Raw genomic sequence first — 13,256 nt, forward strand, 5'->3', positions numbered from 1 at the left:
AAAAAAAAAAAAAGAAAAAAAAAGAAACTTCTGAGGTTAAAGAATGCATTTTCTACACTGTGCTTCTGGTGGCAAACTGGGACTGAAAGAGCAGGAGGGAAGAAAGCATTTTCTGACTACTTTTTTCTGAAATGGTCATGCAGACTGGAGTGTAGTGGTGCAATCTCGGCTCACTGCAACCTCTGTCTCCTGGGTTCAAGTGATTCTCATGCCTCGGCCTCCCAAGTAGCTGGGATTACAGGCACATGCCACCATGCCCGGCTAATTTTTTGTATTTTTGGTAGAGATAGGGCTTCATCACGTTGTCAGGCTGGTCTCGAACCCCTGAGCTCAAGCAATCTGCCTGCCTCGGTCTCCCAAAGCGCTGGGATTACAGGCATGAGCCAGAGCGCCTGGCCGCATTTTCTGACTTCTGTCTGTGAAGCAGACACCACAGACACCCAGGCTGTGCACCAGGGTGGGGCTGTCAGGACAGTGACATGGGTTTGCTTCCTCCCTGGCTCTCGAAGGAGAGACACAGCCACAGTCCCTATGACACAAGGAAGCCAGACAGGACACCCCCGGAACTCTGGAATCTGCCTGGGTGGGGGGTCCTCCAGGATGCCTCCCTGGTCCGTCTCCACAGGATCAGATACCCGACCCACTGGGGACTCCACATTCATAAATGTCGTCACTCCACTGCCCCTCCGTGTTTGCCTCAGTGGCCAGGGGCTGCAGTGACCACCTATCTGGTTCATGGCTGCCCCTAGCAGCTTGCTCAAGGTCTGGTGGATAGGAACATACTGAATGAATGGAGAAAAGGACCACACATGGTGACCAGTTTCACGGAGCACTTGTGCTGATCTGTGCGGCTCAAAAAACAAAACAAACAGAAAGGAGCATTTGGCAAGCAGCTGGCACTGGGATGTGCTGTTCCCAGGGGTGGTCTGGCCACCTACTGAGCCAACGCAGAGGAGAATCAGAGCCGAGATGGTTCTTCGAAGTTCCTGTTCTAGCAGGCTTTTCTTCTGGGTTTTCACAGAAAGAATCTAGTCACTATTAGGGTTTTTTAAAGGCTGTAAAAATACAGCCAGCAACTTCAGAACAGGGTCCTGGAGGTGGCAGATGCAAAGTGCCAGGCCTTGTGGGGCCACAGCCAATGGCGTGTCCTGGGGCACGTCAGCTGCCTCCTGCCCGCCCTGGCCTCCCAAAGTGCTGGGAGTGACCTCATGCAGCCAGTGTCCTCCACTGGATGCTGCTGGGCTCTGAGGGGTTGCTGTGGGCACACAGAGCACCTGGTATGGACGGGCGGCACCGCTCAGATGACGTGGCCCTGGCAGTCAGCACCAACTGCTACTGCTGCAGGTGGCTGCACCTGAAAATGGAGCTGAGGTTCTTTGATCATCTGAATGCCTAGGGGAAGCGAGCCCCGACTGGAAGCGTTTAGAAGCCATCAGCTCCACACAAAAGCCTTCCATTACCCCTCAGGAGCCGGGAGAGGACAGCCGGATCAGGGAGGGAGGTCACCTTGTCTCTTCAACTAAAAGCAGTGAGGCGCTGGCTTCTGCTTCTTCTTTTCTGTTTTTTTTTTGTTTTTTTCTTTTTCTTTTTTTTTTTTTTAAGGCAGAGTTTTGCTCTGTTGCCCAGGCTGGAGTGCAGTGGCACGATCTCGGCTCACTGCAACCTCCACCTCCCAGGTTCAAGCCATTCTCCTGCCCTCAGCCTCCCAAGTAGCTGGGATTACAGGTGCCCACCACCACACCTGGCTAATTTTTGTATTTTCAGTAGAGACAGGGTTTCACCATGTTGGCTGGGCTGGTCTTGAACTCATGACCTCAGGTGATCCACCTGCCTTAGCCTCCCAAAGTGCTGGGATTATAGGTATGAGCCACCATGCCTGGCCTGGCCTCTGCTTCTTAGCCTGGAGATGGTAAGTCTGGCCCTCTCCCTCAAGAAGGCCACAGGCTGGACAGGGCACAGGCTCCACACACTCCCAACAAGCCAGCCTCCCCACCACCCTTACTCAGCTGGACTGGAGAACCCCCCAAGGTCCTCATGCTACTGACAAGTCTCCCCACAACGGTCCCCACCTCTGTGCACCCTCACAGAACCCCTTGGTCCTCCAGCACAGAGGCCATCAGGACCCAGCCCCCAAGGCCACCATTGCAGTTGCCGTCCCCAACCCTGATGTTACCCTTCACCTCCCAGGCTGCCAATCCCAGTCTGACCCCATCCCCAGAATCGCCCTCTGTGGGCTCCAGAACTCTCTGCCCATCATCGCACCTGCCATTGGCCTCCACTTGTCCTTCAATCTCCGCTTCCCTTTCCTGTTCTAACGGGCTCCTGAGTCTCCTGGGAGACGCTGCTTCCCCTGCAGCTCCTGGTATGGAGGCTGCTTTCTCTTCCACCCATCGTACTCCCGGTTGGAGGGGGCCTCCTCTCTAAAACCCCCAGCTCTTTCCAGGCCTGGTCACCACAGTTACCTCCCTCCTCGCACAGTCACCTCCAGTCCTCCAGGTCACCACCCCAGATCCCTTGGAGAGCCAGGCTCCTAGTTCATGGTGGCAGGTGATGGCAATGACCAAACAGATGAAACCCCCAACTCCCTGACCTCTGGCGACCCCATCTTCTACTCCATCTCAGTCCCATCCCCAGGGAGTCCCCAAGCCTCATCACCCCTCACATTATCTCCAAGGCTCACTCCCTGACCACTGCCCCTTCTCCCAGCCTACTTCCCTAGTGCCCGACTCCAACAACCCCCCTCCCTGCGGGACTGCCACCCACCCCCGCCTTCTCCCTGTCCCCGCTGCCCTCTCTCTTGCCATCACAAGCTCCCAACCCTGGTCCCTCCCAACCCTCTGCCTTCTCTGTACCTAGGCTGGGCAGCTGACCATGGAGCGAGAGAACAGCTAATCACACACACTGACTGCTTGCCCCCGAAGTTCACAGCCACCACCCTGTAGAGGCCCCGAGGTTGCCGGCAAGCCCAGCATACTTTCCATCTAAACTCCCCTTCCACCTGCTCCTCCTGTCCCAGACAATGAGCTGGGACATGCACATCCACACCACACATCACCCACAGCAGGGGCAGGAGGCAGCTGAGCGTGGGCTCCAGAGTCCTGGGCCGGTGTTCAAATCCTCCCACCAGCAGCACCCTACCAGCTGCAAGCCTGAAGTCTCTTATGTGTGTGTGTAAATTTCACTAAATATTTCTTCCTTTGTTTTTTAAAAATTTAAATGAAACGCACAGTTTTGCTTTGACAGAAGCATGTAACTGTGATCCTAACACACCTACTCCTCCGCCTTTTACTGCCGTCTGTTTCTCTCTTTTCTGGCTCCCTCCACACCCACTCAACCGCAGTATCGATGCCAACAACAGGATGTGTGTCCTTCCACGTTTCCCAGCTCATGCATTCACATGTAAGCCACTGCACACGTCACTGTAGGTACACACAGGGGACTCTGAGGCCAATGTTTTACAGGGAATAAACTATACACCCTTTTCTGCAGTGTGTTTTTCCCAGGCAACCTCCCAAGCCCCACAGTGTAGCTCTGGGTCAATCTTTTTTTTGGTTTTTGCTTGTTTTTGAGACAGTCTCACTCTGTTGCTCAGGCTGGAGTGCAGGGGTGCAATTTGGGCTCACTGCAACCTCCGCCTCCCAGGTTCAAGCAATTCTGCTGCCTCAGCCTCCTGAGTAGCTCAGATTACAGGTGTGCACCACCATGCCCAGCTAATTTTTGTATTTTTAGTAGAGACAGGGTTTCACCATGTTGATCAGGCTGGTCTTGAACTCCTGACCTCGTGATCTGCCCGCTTCGGCCTCCCAAAGTGCTGGGTGTGAGCCACTGCAGCCAGCCAATTCAATCTTTTTTTTTTTTTTTTTGAGACAGAGTCTCGCTCTGTCGCCCAGGCTGGAGTGCAGTGACCGGATCTCAGCTCACTGCAAGCTCCGCCTCCCGGGTTTACGCCATTCTCCTGCCTCAGCCTCCCGAGTAGCAGGGACTACAGGCGCCTGCCACCTCGCCTGGCTAATTTTTTTGTGTTTTTTTAGTAGGAGACGGGGTTTCACCTGTGTTAGCCAGGATGGTCTCGATCTCCTGACCTTGTGATCCGCCCGTCTCGGCCTCCCAAAGTGCTGGGATTACAGGCTTGAGCCACCGCGCCCGGCTAATTCAATCTTTTTAAAGCCCACCTAATAGACCACAGAATGAATGAAACGTACTGTGTTCAGCCACCACACTCCTGATGGGCTCTCACTTTGTTCTCACTTTCGTCACTACAAGTATGCCATGGAACCGCCCTAAGCCTTTGTTTCCACAGCCGTGAAATGGAGCTAATAGTCTTACCTACTTCAAAATGTTATTGGGGAAAGGAATTGATACTGTGTGTAAAGCATTCTGCAGAGTTTCTGACACATGACAAGCCCTCAAAAGTTAGCTATTCCCTTCCAACTCTGCCACTCTGTAAGATAGATCTTATTATACCCTTTTTTTTTTTTTTTGTAGAGATGGGGTTTTGCCATGTTGGCCAGCCTGGTCTTGAACTCCTGACCTCAGGTGATCTGCCTGCCTCGGCCTCCCAAATGCTGGGATTACAGGCGTGAGCCACTGCACCCGGCTTATTATACCTATTTAAAGGTGGACAAACTGAGGCTCAAACAGTTGCACTGAGTTCCTCCCTGTCACCCAGCTCTATGTGGCAAAGCCAGGGAATGAGCCCCGGTGACCTGTGAGAAACAGGCACTCCATCCAGCCTGCTCCAGCTATCCCGGCAGCCAATGGGGGCCTGGCACGTGATCAGTGCACCCTACGTATGTCATAAGTAGGAGAATCCACAATGATCAAGTTTAGCACCCAAACTGCTTTTCTGGGCTGTGTGCAGTGGCTCACGCTTGTAATCTCAGCACTTTGGGAGGCCGAGGTGGGAGGATCACTTGAGGTCAGGAGTTCAAGACCAGCCTGGCCAATATGGTTAAACCCTGTCTCTACTAAAACTACAAAAATTAGCCAGGAGTGGTAACACATGCCTATAATCCCAGCTATTTGGGAGGCTGAGGCAGGAGAACTGCTTGAACCTAGGAGGTGGAGGTTGCAGTGAGCCGAGATCGTGCCACTGCAATCCAGCCTTGGCGACAGAGTGAGAATCCCTCTCAAAATAATAATAATAGCAAAATAAATAAACAAATTGCTTTTCTGCTACAACACAATCTATCCCATAATGTCATTAGTAAATGAAACGCTCTGCCCAAATAAGGGGAATCCATATATGCCCAGAAATCCGAGCTGGGCTATGGCACATGCCATTCGGAAATACAGAAGAACAAGCGCACAGTCACACACACTTACAGAATCTCGTAATTGCCGAGGACTTCCTTTGGGGGCGACTTGTTCCATTTGCAGTCTGGGATTTCGCCGTTCGGGACAGCGATGTTGAGGGTGTCATTAATCAGGTTATACTTAAGGATTCGATCGTTGGCAGTGCTGGACGTGAGAGACGGGGACGCGTTCACCTGTGAGACGAAAGACCCACGTTCCTCAGCTGTGTCTCCCGCTCTTTTGGAATGAAAACGTGCACTACAGAAGGAGATGCTAGCTGCTGCACGCTTTAGTCAAGTTTTTTTTTTCTTTTTTTTGAGACGGAGTTTCACTCTTGTTGCCCAGGCTGGAGTGTAGTGGCACGATCTTGGTTCACTGCAACCTCTGCCTCCCGGGCTCAAGCGATTCTCCTGCCTCAGACTCCCGAGTAGCTGGGATTAGAGGCACACACCACCACGCCCAGCTATTTTTTGTATTTTATTAGAGATGGGGTTTCACCATGTTGACCAGGCTGGTCTCGAACTCCTGACCTCAGGTGATCCTCCCACCTCAGCCTCCCAAAGTGCTGGGATTTCAGGCGTGAGCCACTGCACCTGGCAAATTGTTATTTAACATTGCTACTATCTAATATCGTCAGAGCACCTTGGTAGGAAGCACCTTGGTAGGAAGCACTTTGTGATCCACTTTTATTAGCTGTTCAGTGAAATATAAGTAATACTTAAGGGTAGGATTAGAATTAGGATCTACAAATCAGCAATCACACAAACATTTTGGGCCAGTGTATATCACAAACATTATCAGTGCCTACCTGTGTGACTGCTTCAGTCCTAAGTACCAAGAGCCCCCCAGGGGTTTGTCAGAATCAGCGAACCAAATGACCCTGCCCAAGCAGCAGTGTGGGTTTAAGTAAAAAGCAACGGGCCCCCTTTTCGCCAAGAGAGTAATATCTCATCAGTAAAGCAGCATTCCGAGTCAAATGATGAATCCTTTCAACACATGGAAAGGTGGTCCCATAAGGCCTCGGAGAAGCTAAACAATGTCACAAAATCCACACATTAAAATGGAGACATTCACTTTGTTCTGTGGAGAGTCCCATAGGCCCTCAGTCACTACTTTTTTTTTTTTTTTTTTGATATGGAGTCTTACTCTGTCGCCCAGGCTGGAGTGCAGTGGCACGATCTCAGCTCACGGCAACCTCTACCTCCTGGGTTCAAGCAATTCTCCTGCCTCAGCCTCCTGAGTAGCTGGGATTACAGGCGTCCACCACCACGCCTGGCTAATACTTGTATTTTTAGTACAGACAGGGTTTCACCATGTTGGTCAGGCTGGTCTCGAACCCCTGACCTCAGGGGATCTGCCTGCCTCGGCCTCCCAAAGTGCTGGGGTTACAGGTGTGAGCCACTGTGCCCGGCCAGTCACTACTTATTTACTCATTTTTTAGGCACAGTTCTAATGACCTCGGTTATTCAGGCCACGGGGGATTAGAGGGAGCAAATCTGTAAGCTGTTCAGGTTTCTTCCAGTCAGACTGCCTGTCTGTGCTGCTAGCAGGGTATCGAATATGTACTGTGCCAAAGAATTGCACAGATTTCATTGTCCTCAAAATGACCACTGTAATATACCATAATACTGTAATTCTTATCATGAATACACGAAGATTAAGAATTGTTATTAGGGGCCAGGCGTGGTGGCTCATGCCTGTAATCCTAGCACTTTGGCAGGCCGAGGCAGGTGGATCACGAGGTCAAGAGTTTGAGACCAGCCTGGCCAACATGGTGAAACCCCATCTCTACTAAAAATAAAAAAAAATTAGCCAAGCATGGTGGAGGGCACCTGTAATCCCAGCTACTCAGGAGGCTGAGGCAGGAGAATTGCTTGAATCTGGGAGGCGGAGGTTGCAGTAAGCCGAGATCGCATGACTGCACTCCAGCCTGGGCGACAGAGTGAGACTCTGTCTCCAAAAAAATAAAAAAGAATTGTTTTAGGCTGTGTGCAGTGTCTCACAACTATAACCCCAGCACTTTGGGAGGCTGAGGTGGAAGGATCACTTGAAGCTAGGAGTTCGAGACTAGCCTAGGCAACACAGCGAGACCCCATCTCTACAAAAAAGAAAAAAAAAATTAGCTGGGAAGAGTGGCACACACCTCTAGTCCCAGCTACACAGGAGGCTGAGGTGAGAAGATCACTTGAGCCCAGGAGTTCAAGGCTGCGGCGAGCAACGATGGTGACACTGCACTCCAGCCTGGACCACAGAGTGAGACTTGGTCTCTTAAAAACAACAAACAAACAACAAAACAACCCAGGCCAGGTGCAGTGGCTCAAGCCTGTAATCCCAGCACTTTGGGAGGCTGCAGTGGGCGGATCACTCGAGGTCCAGAGTTCGAGACCAGCCTGACCAACATGGTAAAACCCCATCTCTACAAAAAATATAAAAGTTAGCCAGGCGTGGTGGCAGTTACCTGTAATCCCAGCTACTTAGGAGGCTGAGGCACGAGAATTGCTTGAACTCAGGAGGTAGAGGTTGGCAGTGAGCCAAGATCATGCCACTGCACTCCAGTCTGGGCGACAGAGCAGGACTCTGTCTAAAAAAAAAATAAATAAAAATAAAAATAAAAAATACCCAAAACACTAGGGTCTGCAAAAGAGGGGAGAGAGAAGAAGAAGGCGAGGGTTTAAATACTCCCTATTGAATACTATGTTCACGATTTGGGTGATGGGTTCAAGAGAAGCCCAAAGCCCAGCATTCTGCAATATATCCATGTAACAAACCTGGATATGTGCCCCCTAAAACGAAAAAAAAAAAAAAAGGCTGGGAGCAGTTGCTCACACTTGTAATTCCAGCACTTTGGGAAGCCAAGGCAGGAGAATCACTTGAGCCCAGGAGTTCAAAACCAGCTTGGGAGGCTGGGCGTGGTGGCTCACGCCTGTAATCCCAGCACTTTGAGAGGCCAAGATGGACGGATCACCTGAGGTCAGGAGTTCAAGACCAGCCTGACCAACATGGAGAAACCCTGTCTCTACTAAAAATACAAAATTAGCCAGGCATGGTGGCTCATGCCTGTAATCCCAGCTACTCTGCAGGCTGAGGTGGAAGAATCGCTTGAACCCAGGAGGTAGAAGTTGTGGTGAGCCAAGATGGTGCCATTGCACTCCAGCCTGGGCAACAAGAGTGAAATTCCATCTCAAAAAACAAACAAACAAAAAACACACAAAAAAACTCCAGCTTGCGCAGCATAGTGAGACCCCATCTCTAAAAAAAAAAAAAAAAAAAAAAAAATTAGCCAGGCATGGTGGCGCGTGCCTGTAATCCCAGCTACTCGGGAGGCTGAGGCAGGAGAATCACTTAAGCCCAGAAGCTGGAGGCTGCAGTGAGCTATGATTACGCCATTGCCTCCAGCCTAGGCCACAGAGTGGGACCCTGTCTCGAGACAGAAAAAAAAAAAAAAGAAAAGGAAAAAAAAAGAATTGTTGGCCAGGCATGGTGGCTCATGCCTGTCCTCTTAGCACTTTGGGAGGCCAAGGCAGGCAGATTGCCTGAGCACTCAGGGGTTTGAGACCAGCCTAGGTAACATGGTGAAACCCTGTCTCTGCTAAAATACAAAAAATTAGCTGGGGGTGGCAGCATGCACCCATAGTCCCGGCTACTCAGGAGGCTGAGGCAAGAGAATTGCTTGAACCTAGGAGGCAGAGGTTGCAGTGAGCCAAGACTGCACAATTGCACTCCAGCCTAGGCGACAGTGAGACTCCGTCTCAAAAAAACAAAAACAAAACAAAACAAAACAAAAACAGAATTTTTTTTTTTTTTTTTTGAGACGGGTCTCGCTGTGTCGCGCAGGCTGGGGAGTGCAGTGGCGGCATCTCGGCCATCACTGCCAAGCTCCGCCTCCCGGACTCCCGCCATTCTCCTGCCTCAGCCTCCCGAGTAGCTGTTGGGGGGGGACTACAGGCGCCCACCATCTCGCCCGGCTAGGTTTTTTGTACTTTTTTAGTAAGGAGGACGGGGTTTCACGTAGTAGGACCAGATGGTCTCGATTTCTCCTGACTGGTGATCCACCGTCTCAGCTCCCAAAGTGCTGGGATTACAGGCTTGAGCCACCGCGCCCGGCCAACAGAATTGTTATTAAGAAGTAGGGCGGGTGCAGTGGCTCACAGACCTGTAATCCCAGCACTTGGGAAGGCCGAATGTGGGCAGATCACAAGGTCAGGATTTCGAGACCAGCCTGACCAACATGGTGAAACCCTGTCTCTTACTAAAAATACAAAATTAGGCTGGGCATGATGGCAAGTCTGTAGTCCAGCTACTCCAGGAGGCTAGACAGGAGAATTGCTTAACCCGGGAGATAGGCGGGAGGTTGCAGTGAGCCGAGATGTTCCAGCTATACTCCAGCCTGGGTGACAGAGCAGACTCCATCACAAAAAAAAAAAAAAAAAGAAAAAAAAAAAGTAACGTTCACAATTAAGATCCTAGTTCATGCAGGAGAGACTGCCATTCAAGTTACTCTATTTTTTTTTTGTTTGTTTGTTTTGTTTGTTTTCTTTTTTTGAGACAAAGTCTCCCCTCTGTCACCCAGGTTGGAGTGCAGTGGCGCGTGGCACGATCTCAGCTCACTGCAACCTCAGCCTCCCAAGTTCAAGCAATTCTCCTGCCTCAGTCTCTCCAGTAGCTGGGATTACAGGTGCGCACCACCACACCTGGCCAATTTTTTTATTTTTAGTAGAGGCGGCATTTTGCCATGTTGGCCAGGCTGGTCTTGAATTCCCGACCTCAGGTGATCCACCCGCCTTGGCCTCCCAAAGTGCTGGGATTACAGGAGTGACCACCGCACCCGGCCTCAAGTTATACTGTTTAACATTGAGGACAAGAAAGTACGAACACTGGCGATCTATTCCCCGCTCACACACCCAGCTTTGGCAGCATAAGGAGTTGCCTGGAAAATGCCACGATGGAACCGGCTCACTTGGCTCTTCCAGCAGCTTCCTGCAGGGGTTCCCATGACTCTACCCACAGAGAACCCTCCCTACAACCTGCTACTGTGGAGTCGGGTATCTGGCTCAAAATGTGACCGAGATGAAGGGCCCGAGCCGTGCACTGGCAAATGAACTTGGTTGGGAGGGCGTGCGGGGAGATGAACCAATAACCAATAGAGACGGAGTTCTAAAGTCCCCTCGGAGGCCTGAAGCTCGTCCTCCTGGCTCCAGGGCAACAGTTGAAGCTGGGGCCTCTGATAAGTGCGCCAGCGCCCCCTGTGGCTGAGGTCGCCCCAGCCAGGCTTGGTGGCAGGAGGCAGTGCTACACGGACAGCCACCACGACATCCTCTCCACCCACTGATCTTGGCAGAGGAATCCACTTCCAAACTCGACCTTCATAGATGCTGAAGAACAGGAGAGGCGTTCCTTCCCTCAGGAGAGGGCTCCTGCTGGCCAAGGGCTGCCGAGGTTGTGAGCTGCTTTCCTAGACGGGAACACTGTCACCCACGAGGACAGGGGAGGGCCCGGGGGACAGGGTGCAGGACTGAGGGAAGATGGACTAGCCTAGAGGCACCCTGGAGGTGTCGTCGCCACCAAGTTCACGTGAGATGGGCCACAGCTCCCTGTCGTGGGCTGGGCTCTGGGAGGGGAGCAATGCAGGAATGTGCTTATAATTTAACTATCTGCAAACCATCAAACCTGAACATCGGTCCCTTTCCTGCCTGGCCTGAGAAACATCCAGGGCCTGGGGGACCGCTGGGCCTGAGTCGGAGCAGAAGCATGTCGGGGATTGTGTGTGGTGTGACCAGGTGTGGGTGCTCCCGTGGTTACCTCGATCAGCCAGGGCTTCAGCTTGTCGTCAATGATGATGTCATAGCCATAGCATTCAAAGCAGTGCTTGTCATTGTTCATCACCGGCTAGAGAGAGAGTGACCAGTGGGTGACATGGCCAGCATCAAAGGGCGCAGCTGAGACCAACGCCTCAGAAACAAGCAGGATCACCCCACGGTCCCGACCTCCCACAGCAAGGGTTCCCACCCTCCACCACAAACGCTTCCTTCCCTCCTCTCCCTCTTCCTCCCGCAGAGCTCAGAGATTGGACACTTTCCTCAGCCTGATAGAGGGAACTGATGGAACCGTAACGGGCATCTCTGCATCTCACTCATCAGAGGCTTGACTAGCACCCAGCCCCGCTGCTGGCGTGAGACTGGCATCAGAGTGGATGGGTGTCCAGCTCCAAGCCCAGAACCTGCAGTGAAAGTCTGTGCAGGCTTATCACAGACAAACACAAACTGTCCCCCAGGCTGCCCGTCACCCCTTCCCAGGCCCTTAGGGATCCGGGTGCCAGACTATTAACCTCTGTTCCCAGTGACAAAAGTAAATCCATTTACATACAAATTTTTGAATTTCCTTTGTAATTTTTAATTCCATTTCACTTAGATACACCTTAGATTAACTGTTCTCCAGATACACAAATAACATCACCTGAGGCTGGGTGCGGTGGCTCACGCCCATAATCCCAGCACTCTGGGAGGGCAAGGTGGGAGGATCACTTGAGCCCAGGAGTTTGAGACCAGACTGGGCAACACAGTGAGACCCCTGCCTCTACAAGAAATAAAACATTTAGCTGGGTGTGGTGGTATGTGCCTGCAGTCCCAGCTACTTGGGACGGCTGGAGGCTGGGAGGAAGAAGAGTGCCATGAGGAGTGGTGGAGTGCAGTGAGCCATGAACGCGCCACTACACTCCAGCCTGGGTGACAGAGCAAGAACCTGTCACTTCAAACAAACAAACAAACAAAAGAAGCCTGGCTGGGTGCGGTGGCTGATATCTGTAATCTCAGCACTTTGGGAGGCTGAGGCAGGTGGATCACCTGAGGTCGGGAGTTCGAGACCAGCCTGGCCAACATGGTGAAACCCCGTCTCTACTAAAAATACAAAAAATTAGTGGGGCATGGTGGCGTGTGCCTGTAATCCCAGCTACTTGGGAGGCTGAGACAGGAGAATGGCTTGTACCTGGGAGGCGGAGATTGCAGTGAGCCAAGATGGCACCACTGCACTCCAGCCTGCGTGACAGAGCGAGACTCTGCCTCACAGAAAAAAAAAAAAGCAGGTCTTGGCCAGGCGCAGAGGCTCACATCTGTAATCCCAGCACCTTGGGAAGCCGAGGTGGGGAGATCATGAGGTCAGGAGATCGAGAGCAGCCTGGCCAACATGGTGAAACTCTGTCTGTACTAAAAATACAAAAATTAGCTGGGCGTGGTGCCACGTGCCCGTAATCCCAGGTACTTGGGAGGCTGAGGCAGGAGAATCGCTTGAACCAGGGAATTGGTTGCAGTGGGCCAAGATTGTGCCACTGCATTTCAGCCTGGGTGACAGAACGAGACTCCGCCTCAAAAAAAACAAAAAACAGAAAAAAACAGGGTCTTGCTTTGTTACCACAATTCTCAAACTTGTGGGCTTACGTGATCCTCCACCTCGGCCTCTCAAAGTCCTGGGATTAGAGGCGTGAGCCATAGTGCCCGGCCCCGGAAATACTGATAGTAGCCAGCTTGCTGGTGCTCAAATGTTCATTTCTCTCGTCTTCCTTGAAAATAGATGTGCACCTGCTTTAACACTGTAAAGCAAAACACGAATGCCAACTGCAAACCAGCAAATAAACAAAAAATGAGAAGATAAAAAAAAAGAAGAGGCATGCTATTTCCAGTCCAAAATACCTACGAAATACTCAAGTCAGGACATCTACAGACAAAAGGCTGCTGGAAGTCCATCTCCAATATATCACTTTATGTCAAAATAGTTATTATTGACTTAGTGGGTATAAGAGGAGTGAAGGGGCCAGGGCCTGTGGCTACACCTGAGAGGCTAGCCCAGCTCACCCCAGGGCGGCACTGGGCTGGAAGCTGGCCCCTTTCCCTCCCCGAAAAAACCGCAGCCTCTGGCAGACGTGCAGGTGGCAAGAACATCAAAACAGGCTTTTTTTTTTTTTTTTTTTT

General features: G+C 51.5%; 1 protein-coding gene across 1 annotated transcript in view; it reads right to left on the reverse strand.

Annotated features, from left to right (window-relative positions):
• The window catches only part of TTLL1 (TTL family tubulin polyglutamylase complex subunit L1), a 44,636-nt gene that overhangs the window by 2,175 nt on the left and 29,205 nt on the right, over positions 1–13,256 (reverse strand). Inside the window, exons 5-6 of the mRNA XM_017849998.1 lie at positions 11,095–11,181; positions 5,326–5,489 (exon numbers count right to left, since the gene is read on the reverse strand). Of these exons, the coding sequence (XP_017705487.1) occupies positions 5,326–5,489; positions 11,095–11,181 (251 nt within the window). The remainder of the gene's footprint in view (positions 1–5,325; positions 5,490–11,094; positions 11,182–13,256) is intronic.

This window comes from Rhinopithecus bieti, unplaced genomic scaffold (assembly GCF_001698545.2).
Source record: "Rhinopithecus bieti isolate Rb0 unplaced genomic scaffold, ASM169854v2 scaffold_33210, whole genome shotgun sequence".
Classification (NCBI taxonomy): Eukaryota; Metazoa; Chordata; class Mammalia; order Primates; family Cercopithecidae; genus Rhinopithecus; species Rhinopithecus bieti.